The sequence below is a fragment of the Euleptes europaea genome, chromosome 2 (assembly GCF_029931775.1).
Source record: "Euleptes europaea isolate rEulEur1 chromosome 2, rEulEur1.hap1, whole genome shotgun sequence".
NCBI classification, from domain to species: Eukaryota; Metazoa; Chordata; class Lepidosauria; order Squamata; family Sphaerodactylidae; genus Euleptes; species Euleptes europaea.
Window position 1 is genome coordinate 4,006,099 of NC_079313.1, and position 13,014 is coordinate 4,019,112.

General features: G+C 47.3%; 1 protein-coding gene across 1 annotated transcript; it reads left to right on the plus strand.

Annotated features, from left to right (window-relative positions):
- Positions 1-3,753: 3,753 nt before the first annotated feature.
- On the plus strand, positions 3,754-8,229 carry LOC130494009 (zinc finger protein 479-like). Its single transcript, XM_056867640.1, has 4 exons — positions 3,754-3,906; positions 4,985-5,111; positions 6,508-6,585; positions 7,522-8,229. Exons 1-4 carry the CDS (start codon positions 3,754-3,756, stop codon positions 8,226-8,228), a joined length of 1,065 nt encoding a protein of 354 aa, XP_056723618.1. The 3' UTR covers position 8,229.
- The last annotated feature ends 4,785 nt before the right edge of the window (positions 8,230-13,014 follow it).

Consider the following 13,014-nt stretch of genomic DNA (forward strand, 5'->3'; position numbering starts at 1 on the left):
AAAGTCCTATTCTTAACACCCTTGCTCCGGTCTTGCAGACTGAGCGCCATGGCTTCCTTTATAGAGTCAGTCCATCTCTTGTTGGGTCTTCCTCTTTTCCTGCTGCCTTTAACTTTTCCTAGCATCGTTGTCTTTTCCAGTGACTTCGCAGTAACAGACTTCTAGTTATATACTGGCATATATATACTAACAGTTGGAAGCCGCCCCGAGCCCGACTTGGTTGGGAAAGGGCAGGGTATATATTGAATAAAATAAATAAAGTCAGGGGAGTGGCACCGTATTATATATCAATCCCTCACCTTTTTGTGGGTAAGGACAGGGCTATGGCCCAGGCTATTTGGATTTTGGAAGCTAAGCAGGGTCAGTACTGGTCAGAATTTGGATGGGAGACTACCGAGGAATGCCAGGGTTGCTATGCAGAGGCAAGCAATGGCAAACCACCTCTTGCCTTGAAAACCCCATAAGTGGCCACCATAAGTTGGCTGCAACTTGACAGCACTTTACTTTACAGGGCCATAGCCTTTACTAGGGGCTAGAATATTGATAATAAAACCCTAAAAGATATGAGGCCAAAGTGCCTCAAGGACTGCGTATGAATGTGTGCGCACTTAGACCATGTGAGAAGTTGCTACTGCAGAAACCCACGCTTGCAGGTGTATCTTTGGTTCCCACACAAGGGCCTTCTTGGTGGCTGCCCCCTCTAGAGTCTAGACTTTGAAACTCCCTGCTTTTGGGTTGCTAGGTCCCCCTTCACCACCTGCAGGAGGTTTTTGGGGTGGAGCCTGAGGAGGGTGGGATTTGGGGAGGGGAGGGACTTCAATGCCATAGAGTCCAGTTGCCAAAGCGGCCATTTTCTTCAAGTGAACTGATCTCTATCGGGTGGAGATCAGTTGAAATAGCAGATCTCCAGCTAGTACAGGGGTGGGGAACTTTTTTCCGCCAAGGGCCATTTGGATATTTACAACATCATTCGTGGGCCATACAAAATTATCAACCTAAAAATTAGACAACCAAGCCCCAAGCAGGCAGCTGCCCCAGATGACCTCCCCTCCCGGCATGGGCAAGCAGGCAGGCATCCAACCGGTGGCGCACTCGCCCACCTGGTGGTGCAGGATGGTCTGTTGCACCAGCCGGGCGTAGCCGTCCAGCCACATGCCGGAGTTGCTGCTGCTCCGCATGGTCGGGGCCAGATGGTCCGCATGGTCAGCTCCTGCTACCTCCGCCTGCAGGGATGAAATGTGGACACACTGGCTAAGAACTCCCCCCCCCCCGCGCATTCTGGCCCTGCCCCCTTTAACCCCTCCATTGTCGCCACTTCCGCCCCCAGCCCTCTTGTAATACAGAGGGAATACGTTTCTCCATGGCCCAGGTGGGAAAGGGTTAACACAGTTTCTTGGGCGGTCCTAGCAGCTCCATAGCTAATGACTCTTCTGCAGGGGGGGGGGAAGGTTCTTTTTCTCAGCAAAACAAACTCAGATCCACCTTGAATAGAGGTTATTCCTGTCCGCGGGAGGGGGCGGATCGCCAGATCCTTCTGAGCTAGAGATCTGCCAGGACCCACAAAGGGCCAGACCAAATGATTTTGCGGGCCTTAAACGGCCCCCGGGCCTGACGTTCCCCACCCCTGAGCTAGTACCTGGAGGTTGGCAACCGTACCCTGCCTCCAGAACCCAGAGCTGCTTTTGTGCCCCTTCCTGTGGGTCTTTTTCTGTTAAAGACGTCATTCTTATAATTTTATTATTATGTTGCAAGGACTTTTGCAAGTTTTATTCCTGCTTGAATGTTGGTTTTCAGCTTTTTTTTTTTTTTTTGCAGAGCCAAAGCTGAAATTCTGTGATTGGCCAAAGGCCAAGTTGTGCTTTGCTGTGCATCTTGCACCTGCAAGGGCTGTTTCTCTGGCTTCTGCCACGATAAATCTGTGCATCTGCCACGATAAATGGGTGCAACCGGCATCGCCAGACTGCCTTTAAAATTTTGCTCTTAGAAACAATCCCCGTCACCCTAGCTGGTGGGAAAGAGTTTCTGCATTCTAGTGCTCTAATGGTTAAATAAGGGAGGCCTGTTATCCCTAGAGAGGCAGGAATTGGGGAGGGGGGTCTCAGGGACGGATTGGGCTTTCCTTTCCCGCCCCCCTGGAAAAGGGGGAAGGGCCACGTGAGTTTTCAAAGTTGCTGCAATGGCACAGGTGGAGGCAGGTGTAAGGCATTTAAGATGCAGGGTGGCTGGGCTGGAAAGGGGGTCTAGGAGGGGCGGATGGCGAGCTGTGAGAGCAGCGACCCCTGATCCCCAGGCTTCCACGAAAGGGCACCCCAAGAGCAGTGTGCATGCTTGCCAACCTCCAGATGGGGCCTGGAGATCTCCAGGAATGACAACCGATCTCCAACTCCAGGGGTCAGTTTCCCTGGAGGCAAAGGGAGCTTGGACTCTCCAAAGCTTATACCCTGGAATTCGTAATTAATTAATTTATTTTACATAATATTAAATACAGAAGGTAAAAAAAAACATGTAAGTAGAACAGACAGAACAGATAAAACTGAGATTACTACTACAGATAAAAATATCTACTACACATAAAAATATCTAGCACATTCAAAATAAGGACACATTTAAACCAAAATAAGATAAAATAAACATGCTTAATGTAACGTACAACAGAAAACAAGTCGTTGCTTCAGAGTAGTTACAAAATTCAAGAGTAGCTTAGCTAGGGCTGCCAAGCTCCAGGTACTAGCTGGAGATCTCCTGCTATTATAGCCAATCTCCAGCCAATAGAGATCAGTTCTCCTGGAGAAAATGGCAGCTTTGGCCATTGGACTCTATGGCATTGAAGTCCCTTCCCCAACCCTGCCCTCCTCAGGCTCCGCCCCAAAAATCTCCAGGTATTTCCCAATTCGGAACTGGCAACTCTAAGCTTAGCTAACAATCAAATATATCATATAAAAAGATAGTTAAATCAATAAGTAGAATATATAAGCCAGTGTGATTATTTCTATGATATCGATAATTATCTGTTCGTCTCTGTATACCATTGCTTTCTATAAGATCTAAGTAATTACTTTAAATGTGTTAATAAATTATATTTTTCTACTCTATATTCAAGAGCTGTGTCATTGTTTATAATATCCATACCCTGAAACTCTTGTTGGTCTACAGTGCTACTGAACATGAAACTAACCTGGAGAAAATGGCAGCTCTGGAGGATAGTCTCTATGACATTATACCCCACCGAGGTCTCCCCCCTTCCTTAAACCCCATCCTCCCCAGTCTCCACCCCTCCAAATCTCCAGCATGGTGGGGACTGCCCCAAAATGCCTGTCACGAAATGGCTGCTGTGGGGAGCGGAGCCAGCCACAAATATGGCTGCCATGGCTTACCTTTGGTCACACTATGAAGATCCTTGTGCTGTGATGGCAGTTGCCACCAAAGCACCGTTTTTAAGAGTGCGCACAGCCAATCAGATCTCCAGCAGCCAATCAAAAGCCCCACGTGCCCACTTTCTAAAAACACTGTGCAGGCACCAAGAACTGTGTCAACAGGCTCCCTGGTGCCCATGGACACGACATTGGGGGCCTCTATTTGAAGGTGATGCTCTATTTTGCTGCAACAGATTAACACAGCTGTCCCTCTGGAACTGAATGTTGTCCTGTCTCCTCAGTCTCCCTCGCAGGCAGTGGCATGGCATCCCTGCCATTTTCCAGATCATGTCCTGTCCAAGGTGGGCTGAAAAGAGATGCCGCGCAACCAGCTCTTGCGATGGCTGGATTGTCCGGCAGAAGAACTTGGGAGCCTACTCCTTCGCTAGGGGGCTTGCAAGAACCCGTCGCTTTCTTGTGTTTCCTGGCACTGCAGGATTCCAAAGCTGCCTATTCCACAGGCTCAGGACTGCAGCTGCAGTCTCGGCAGAAGGTCAGTTGGTTGGCCAAGAGGTGTTGCTTAATCCCCTGCTGTTTGTGTGAGGTTACTGAAGTTAGCCTGGATGGCCCAGGCTAGCCTGATCTTGGAAGCTAAGCAGGGTTGGCCCTGGTTAGTACTTGGATGGGAGACCACCAAGGAAGTCCAGGGTCTCTAGGCTGAGGTAGGCTGTGGCAAACCACCGTGGTGTAGTGGTTAAGAGCAGTGATTTGGAGCGGTGGACTCTGATCTAGAGAACCAGGTTTGATTCCCCACTCCTCCACATGAGTGGCGGACACTAATTTGGAGAACCGGGTTGGTTTCCCCACTCCTACACATGAAGCCATCTGGGTGACCTTGGGCTAGTCACAGCTCTCTCAGCACCACCTACCTCACAGGGTGCCTGTTGTGGGGAAGGGCAGGGAAGGTGATTGTAAGCCGGTTTGATTCTTCCTTAAGTAGTAGAGAAAGTCGGCATATAAAAACCAACTCTCCTTCTTCTGTGAATATCTCTTGCCTTGAAACTGTAAGCATACCCAATATTTGGAGGAGAATACAAGTTTTGTAAAGAAAAGAGTTGTAACTGCTACGAGTTGTTCAACAGTGGAATTGGGTTCCTGGGGAGGCGGTGAGCTCCCCTCACTGGCAGACTTTAAGCTGGTCTGAGCTTTTGTGAGCCACAGTTCACTTCTTCAAATACGTATCTGAAGAAAGGAGCTGTGGCTCATAAAAGCTCATGCCCTGCTAGAAATTTTGTTAGTCTTTAAGGCGCTACTGGACTCTGGCTCTTTTCTACTGTTAGTGACAGACTAACACAACTACTCACCGTGATTGATTCATAGGTCACCATGAGTCGGAAGCGACTTGACAGCTCTTAACAGTACACACACACACATTATTTGAATATTTGACCTGTCAGTGGTGGTGAAGTATATGATTTTTGCGCGTATGGGCTACGCAAATGTCAACCATCCATGAAGGGTTAATTCCAGTAAGGTTATATCCATTTGCAGTGCCATAATTTCTCCTTTCAGGTTGGGACCAAACGTGTGGTGGATTGTGGGTTAAGTCTCTTTTCCCCCCCCTCTGTCAGAGTCCGGTGAGATTCCAGGACGTGGCTGTCTATTTCTCCAGGGATGAGTGGGCTCTGCTACATCCAGGTCAGAGATCTCTGTACAGGGAAGTCATGCTGGAGAATTATAGGAACATGGCCTCTCTGGGTAAGAACACCCTTTTCTTGCTAAATACATGAAGACCTGTATTCCAAAGAAAATCAGTAGTGTTGAGTTCATCTGCATGAGGGCCCACCTAGTCCAGCATCCTGTTTCCATCAGTGAGTGGCCAGCTAGATGCTTCCCAGAAGCCCACTTAGGAGGCACGAGGCAACACTCCCTCCTACTATGTGCCCAGCATGCGATTCTCAGAGGTTTCACTGAGTGGTTGTTGGTAACAGCTGTTCATAGACTTTTCCTCCATGCGTTTTTTCCATTCCTCTTTTTATCTTTTATGCAATCTTGGGCTGCACCAACAGAAGTATAGTGTCCAGATCATGCGAAGTGATGGTATTGCTTTACTCTGCTCTGGTTAGACCTCACCTAGAGTACTGTGTTCAGTTTTGGGCACCGCAATTTAAGAAGAACGTAGACAAGCTGGAACGTGTCCAGAGGAGAGCAATAAGGATGGTAAGGGGTCTGGACACCAAGTCCTATGAGGAAAGGTTGAAGGAGCTGGGTATGTTTAGCCTGAAGAGGAGAAGACTGAGAGGGGATATGATAACCATCTTCAAATACTTGGGCTGTCATACAGAGAATGGTGCCGAGTTGTTTTTTGTTGCTCCAGAAGGTCGAACCAGAACCAACGGGTTGAAATTAAATCAAAAGAGTTTCTGTCTAGATTTTAGGAAGAATTTTCTAACAGAGCGGTTCCTCAGTGGAACAGGCTTCCTTGGGAGGTGGTGAGCTCTCCTTCCCTGGAGGTTTTTAAGAAGAGGCTAGATGGCCACCTATCAGCAAGGCTGATTCTGTGACCTTAGGCAGATAATGAGAGAGAGGGCATCTTGGCCATTTTCTGTGCATGGAGTAGGGGTCACTGGGGGTGTTGGGGGGAGGTAGTTGTGAATTTCCTGCATTGTGAAGGGGGTTGGACTAGATGACGCTGGTGGTCTCTTCCATCTCTATGATTCTGGTGCATGTATCCATATCTTGTGGCAGTGAGTTCCATAGAGCTCCCCTATATGCCCCTCCCTGACACCTTTCTCTGCTTCCCTAACCAGAATTGTAGGGCTCTGTACAGAAAAGAGATAATCTTAAAAGGAGGAGGAGAACCACCTCCCAGTTGGGACATCCCATCCCCATTCAGGGATGTGATGGGAAAAAATACCACCATTTTCCACATTGTCATTTCACCCCCTGTTTCAGAAGCAGGAAGCCTGCATGAACACGGTCAGAGTGATGTTTTGTAGTCCGTGTGGCTCTGCCAGATCTGTTTGCATACCCACATGCAGAAACAAAGAGGTTGCATTTCCTTTTAGGAAGGGAGAGAAAGAGGCTGCTTCGGAATGCCTGAATATTTTGCAGTCGCTGATGTAACTCATCTTGTCTGTTTCCTCCAAAGAAGGACTTGCCTTCCCCAAGCCTGACCTCATCTCCTGGCTAGAAGAAAAGAAAGATCCTTTTCTCCAAGGTCCCGAAGAAGGTATTTGCTTTACCAGAGGACCCTTTGTTGTGTAGGAACGATAGGAATGAGGGTGGCAGAATGCAGAAGTGGGCATAGAGGCCTTCCTTTGATGTTGCCTCCTGGCACTGGTGTTTAGAGGTTTACTGCCTCGGAACATGGAGGTTCCCTTTAGTCACCATGGCCAATAGCCACATGTAGACGTCTCCTTCAATGAATCTGCCTAATCCCCTTGTAAAGCCTTCAGTGCTTATGGCCGTCACTATATCCGCTAGCAGAGCTGTCTCCGTTGTAGGGTTCAGCAGTGGTCGTGGTTGTAAATCACCTCTAGGATGTGCTGTGAGCTCTCCTTGCAGCTGTCTCCATGCTTCCCCCCCATCCTTTGTGTTGTCTCTTTAACCAGCGATCCCCTTCCTCATAAGAAAAGAGACTCATAGCACCTTTAAGACAAACATATGTTATGGCATGAGCTTCTTTTTGGTGTGTGTCAGAGCCTGCTTTGTCAGATGCACAAAGTGTTATATTCAGTGGGACATGAGAGTGACAATCGGCAGAATCGTGTGTCGGGAGGGGGGGGGTTCATAGAGAGACCAGGAGGCCCAGTCCCACAGAACAAGGTAGGTGATTTTATGTTACAAAGCATGGGTGGAAATGAGATTCAGTCAAAAGAATAACTCATCTAATGAAATATATTTTCAGACAAGGAAATGATCCCTCTGAGTGGGTGTAGATCACTCCCAATTGGCAATGAACTGGCAAAGTAGGATGACTCTTGAAAGAGGGTACACAAATTTGTAAGAAGGAACAATACTTTTTGTAGTGAATGAACTATCCCTGATAGCATCAAATCTGTGTTTTCCTCACTTTTCACTGTAGTCTCCAGGAACTGAATTGGAATGAGTTGAGGGAGTTCATGCGTACCAGTTCTCTACTTGATTCTTTCTGTCTTCATTCTAGGAGGTGATAGACAGGAGAAAAATGATGGGAAGTCACGTGGAGTGCCATTGGAAAGAGCGAAGAGTGGAGAGACTTTCAGAAGAAAAGTCTATAGCAGGAGCCAGGAAGAGAACCAAGCAAAGAGTTGGAGGGATAAATCCACTGGTTACCTGAAAGATGAATTCCTGACTCAACAAGAGTATCACGCAGGAAGCAAACTATTCGTTTGTCTTTTCTGTGGAAGAATGTTTAGCTGTAAATCGAAGTTGAATACGCATCAGAGAATGCACACAGGTGAGAAACCTTACGGGTGCTCAGCATGCGGAAGACGCTTCAGTCAGAGCTCAAATCTCACTTCTCATCAAAGAATGCACAGCGGGGAGAAACCTTTTCAGTGTCCGGATTGTGGAAACAGCTTTCGACACAAGTCGAGCCTTGTTTCCCATCAAAGAATCCATACAGGGGAGCGAAGGTATAAATGTGCAGATTGTGGAAAGGCCTTCGTATGGCGCACAAGCCTCACTTCGCACCAGAGAATCCACAAGGGGGAGAAACCGTACTGGTGCCCAGAGTGCGGAAAGAGGTTCCACCAGAGCTCCCACCTTGCTGGGCATCAACGAATCCACACAGGGGAGAAACCATATCAGTGCTCGGAGTGTGAGAAGAGCTTCACGCTGAAGGCAAACCTCAGTAGGCATCACAGAACCCACCTGCAGAGAAAACCGTAAAGGTGCTCAGACTTCAGTTGAAGCTTTGAGAGTACGTCGGGCTTGATTATATTATTTTGGGCTATCTCTCAATTAAAGATAATTTTTGAGGGTTGGCCTGCATTGTACCTCTGCATCCTTTCTTTGCAACACCCTTCTCACCTTCAGACTGGGATATAAGGACTCGGGGATCTCAATTCCTAAGCCTGTCTCACGAAGGGAGCTTTGACTCTCGAAAGCTCATACCCTGAAAGTCCACGGTGCTCTTAATTGGCTCACCTTTTTGAGTTTGAACCTATTAGATCTGCAATGGGCTCTTTTTGTAGGCTTCTGGTTCTGTGACTGGATGTGTGAAAGGAATGTTTAGGGAGAGAAAGGAGAGTTGTAGATGCCAGAGCAGAAACCATTAAAATGGGAGAACCAGCGTGGTGTAGTGGTTAAGAGCGGTGGTTTGAAGCGGTGAACTCTAATCTGGAGAACTGGTTTGATTCCCCACTCCTCCACATGAGCGACGGAGGCTAATCTGGTGAACTGAATTAGTTTCCCCACCTCTCCACATGAAGCCAGCTGGGTGACCTTGAGCTAGTCACACTCTCTTAGCCCCACCTACCTCACAGGGTGTCTGTTGTGGGGAGGGAAAGGGAGGTGATTGTAAGCTGGTTTGATTCTTCCTTAAGTGGTAGAGAAAGTTGGCATATAAAAACCAACTCTTCTTCTAAACCAAGAAAAGAAATCACCTTTCGATGAACAGGTAGTGCTTTCCAGTGGTAACTCCAAGGTTCTAATGCGAGGATCCCCAACCTTTTTGAGTCTGTGGGTACCTTTGGATTTCTGACCTACGGTAGTGGGCTCAAATACGAAATGGCTGCCACAGGAGGCAGAGGCAACCACAAAATGGCAGGGAGTGAGGTTACTATAACTCTTAATAGTAACTCTTCAACATTTCATGCAGAAGCCGTGTTTAACAGGATGCCTTTCCATCTGCACTGCCAATCAGATCTCTAAGAACATAAGAAAGGCCATGCTGGATCAGACCAAGGTCCATCAAGTCCAGCAATCTGTCCACACAATGACCAACTAGGTGTCTCTAGGAAGCCCACAAACAAGACGACTGCAGCAGCATTCTCCTGCCTGTGTCCCACAGCACCTAATATGATAGGCCTGCTCCTCTGATCGTGGAGAGAACAGGGATGCATCGTGACTAGTATCCATTTTGACTAGTAGCCACGGATAGCCCTCTCCTCCATGAACATGTCCACACTCCCCTCTTAAAGCCTTGCAAGTTGGCAGCCATCACATCCTGGGGCAGGGAGTTCCACAATTTAACTATGTCAGTTGGAAGTGGCTAATTGGAAGCTCTGATGGGCAAATGCCCTACCTGGCCCCACCCACTTTTTAAAAAACACTTAGTGCAGGGGTGGGGAACGTCAGGCCCGGGGGCCGTATAAGGCCCGCGAAAGCGTTTGGTCTGGCCCTTCATGGGTCCTGGCAGATCTCTAGCTCAGAAGGATCTAAGACTGGTGATCCGCCCCCTCCCGCAGACAGGAATAGCCTCTATTCAAGGCGGATGTGTTTGTTTTGCCAAGAAAAGGAACCTTTTTTCTGCCTTGAAGAAGAGTCATTAGCTATAGAGCTGCTAGGACTGCCCAAGAGTATAGCAGGCTAATTTTAAGTTGATAATTTTGTATGGCCCGCAAATAATATTATAAATATCTAAATGGCCCTTGGCAGAAAAAAGATTCCCCACCCCTGACTTAGTGGGTGCCATGCCCTGTTCTAGTGTTCCTTTGGATGGAGTTCTGTCCACACTTGCCCGGGAGTAAACCTCACTGAATATAGTAGTGTTGGCTTCTGCATAGCTTGGCCCAAGTTTGCTTAGTTTAAAAAGTCATTGATGGAGCTGGTTCGACATTTCACAAAGGGAGACACCGGCCTAAATGAATTCCAAGGCAGAAAAAGCAGGAGTTAATATCCCTGTTAAAACGGCTTCTGAATACAGTCCAAGGACGCCATTATGTGCGAAGTGGAACAAAGGTGTCCAGTTTGTCTGTGATAAACATATTGAGATAATAATTTAGCCATTTGGGGTATCTGCCACATTTTAATCAACCGTCTCTTTAATGTGCAGGGTTGCCTGGGAGCCAAAGCTTTTAGAATGGAAGAGTAGCTCAGAAGAGCTTCTTGTGTTGGAGGTAGACTTCTCACGACAAAGGAAGATACTGTCATTAGCGGAGCGGAGCGGACGGACAGATCCCTGCGCCCGTGGCTTTTATTTCCCCCAAGTGTTTTTGGAGCCGTCTTCATCCTTGAATGTATTTTGAACGTTGCTTTAATAACAGAAAAAGAGAATGAGAGGCTAATGGAAAGTAGATGCTAATTTCTGCATTTAAGCTAAGAGAAAAATCGCACTCTCGCAGGCCCAGATATTGTTAAAAACTTCTGCAAAGTTCCCTCAGGAAGACCAATCCGTGCGAGGGAATAACTTATTGAAATGGCCCAGTTTCCCCTCTCTTGGAGCCAGAGGTCCGTCCAAAAAGCAGAAGCTACAAGAATAATACTTTATTTCTTTGAAATTAAATTTTATTCTCTTGAGAATGTTTGGGGGAGGGTGACCCCAAAAGCTGTGATGTCTTGGTTATAAGAAAATAAACATCACGTTTTAAAATCCGGCCTGCATCTGTCTACAATCCTGCCCTGTGTTTGCATTTAGCTTTCAGACAGAGTCTAATCTTAATGATATCTTGACCTTTTGGGAGAAAGACCTATGAAGCCAGCATGGTGTAGTGGTTAAGAGCAGTGGTTTGGGGCAGTGGACTCTAATCTGGAGAACCAGGTTTGATTCCCCACTCCTCCACATGAAGCCAGCTGGGTGACCTTGGGCTAGTCACAGCTCTCTCAGCCCCACCTACCTCACAGGGTGTCTGTTGTGGGGAAGAGAAGGCAATTGTAAGACAGTTTGATTCTCCCTTAAGTGGTAGAGAAAGTCGGCATATAAAAAACCAACTCTTCTCTCTCTTCTGTAGGCAGCATGCGATAGCTTGATATTCCCTACCCCATGTCTACCATTTGCTCTAGGCCCCTGATCATTTTGGTTGCTGTTTTCTGCACCTTCTCAAGCGCCGCAATATCCTTTTTTAGTTGTGGTGACCAGAACGGTACACAGTATTCCAAGCGTGGTCTCACCGTAGCCAAGGTGAATACGGCCCCGACACCCCGCGTGAGAGGGCCCCCTGTTAAAATGGTCCATCCACGGAGGCTTGTGAATCCTACCGGATTCCAGAAAGATCTGGGGGATTTTAGGATTCCAAACATTCTGTTCTGTCGAGGCTGCAATGGAAACAGGGAATGCGAGGCTCCTTGAAGCTATCAACGAAGTTGCCACTTGCCGAACTCTCCCTCCCTTGGGACAAAACCCAGTCCCCCGGGTAACACAGGGCTGGGTGATCTGAATCGGTTGGGAGACATTTAGAATGGTACTAGGATGTGTGAAACGGTGGTGGCGGCAGCAAAGAAAGGTTACCACTCCACTACTATAGCATCAGTTAGTTCACATTCTTAATAAACGAGTCAACAAGAGGTTTTAGATCTGGGACACGAATCCAGGTCAGAGAAGCCACGTAAGCAGAGATGAGCATACAAAAGAATTGACTGTAGGGAACGTTTCAATTAGTGCAACAAGATTCGGTGTCATGTTTGGTCAGAGAGGAAAGCTGCTGCGAAGCAGAAAGATTGTCAACATATGCTTGCGTTAGGGTTGCCAGGTCCCTCTTCGCCATCAGCAGGAGGTTTTTGGGGCAGAGTCTGAGGAGGGCGGGGTTTGGAGAGGGGAGGGACTTCAATGCCATAGAGTCCAATGGGCAAAGTGGCCATTTTCTCCAGGTGAACTTATCTCTATCAGCGGGACATCAATTGTAATAGCAGGAGATCTCCAGCTAGTACCTGGAAGTTGGCAACCCTAGCTTACGTGGAAGGGAAGTTTGTAGTGTTGTCCTCAGGCTGTTAAGCGGAAGGACCTGGTGGATTGTTGAAAATTAGACTCCAGAATTATGGAACCAACGAAACCAAATGCTGCAAAACTTCTGTCAGTCTAGACTAGTGGTTCCCAAAGTGGGCAGTACCACTCCCTGGGGGGCAGTAGGATTACCTAGGGGGGCACTAAGAGGCAAGGGGGCAGCAGGGGGTGCTAGAGGTGGGGCCCCTTCAATTGTGTTGTTCACTAATTTACAAAAGATCAAGCTATGGCCCCATGCTGGCAAATATGGTGGAAGCTATCAGAATTTTTTTCCAGACTTTGAAGAGCTGGTACCACTGGATCAAGTTCATCAGTTTCGTTGAATAAATTTCAACTAAATTTTTTTAATTGGATTTTGAATAGATGTTCAATTAATTGTTACGGTTTTGAAAATTTATTGTTTTAAAGGTCGGATTTACAAAAGAAGCTTTGAGCGAGCATCAAAATTGACCCTGCATAAATGGCCAGAGAGTGTCGGTCAGTTTCAGACCTTGGCTGGATCGAACAGTGCTGGGCTGATTTGCCATTTCCTCTTGTACACGTGCTTTTTAGGATAGGCATGACAGCCGGGTTTTTTTTTTGTTTGCGAGGGCAGGACTAGCAATATAACGCTGGAATAATAACTAACAGCCTATGCGACTGCTTATTTCTACAGTCTCCATTTAATGTCCTCTCCAACCACCCCCTCAATCAAAGCTTTTGGGATAAATCATGCCTGTTATTTTATTTTAGGTTTAAGGGTCCTATAAAACCTTATTCTCCCCTAGAGATTTAAATGCCTGGGGGAAACCTAGA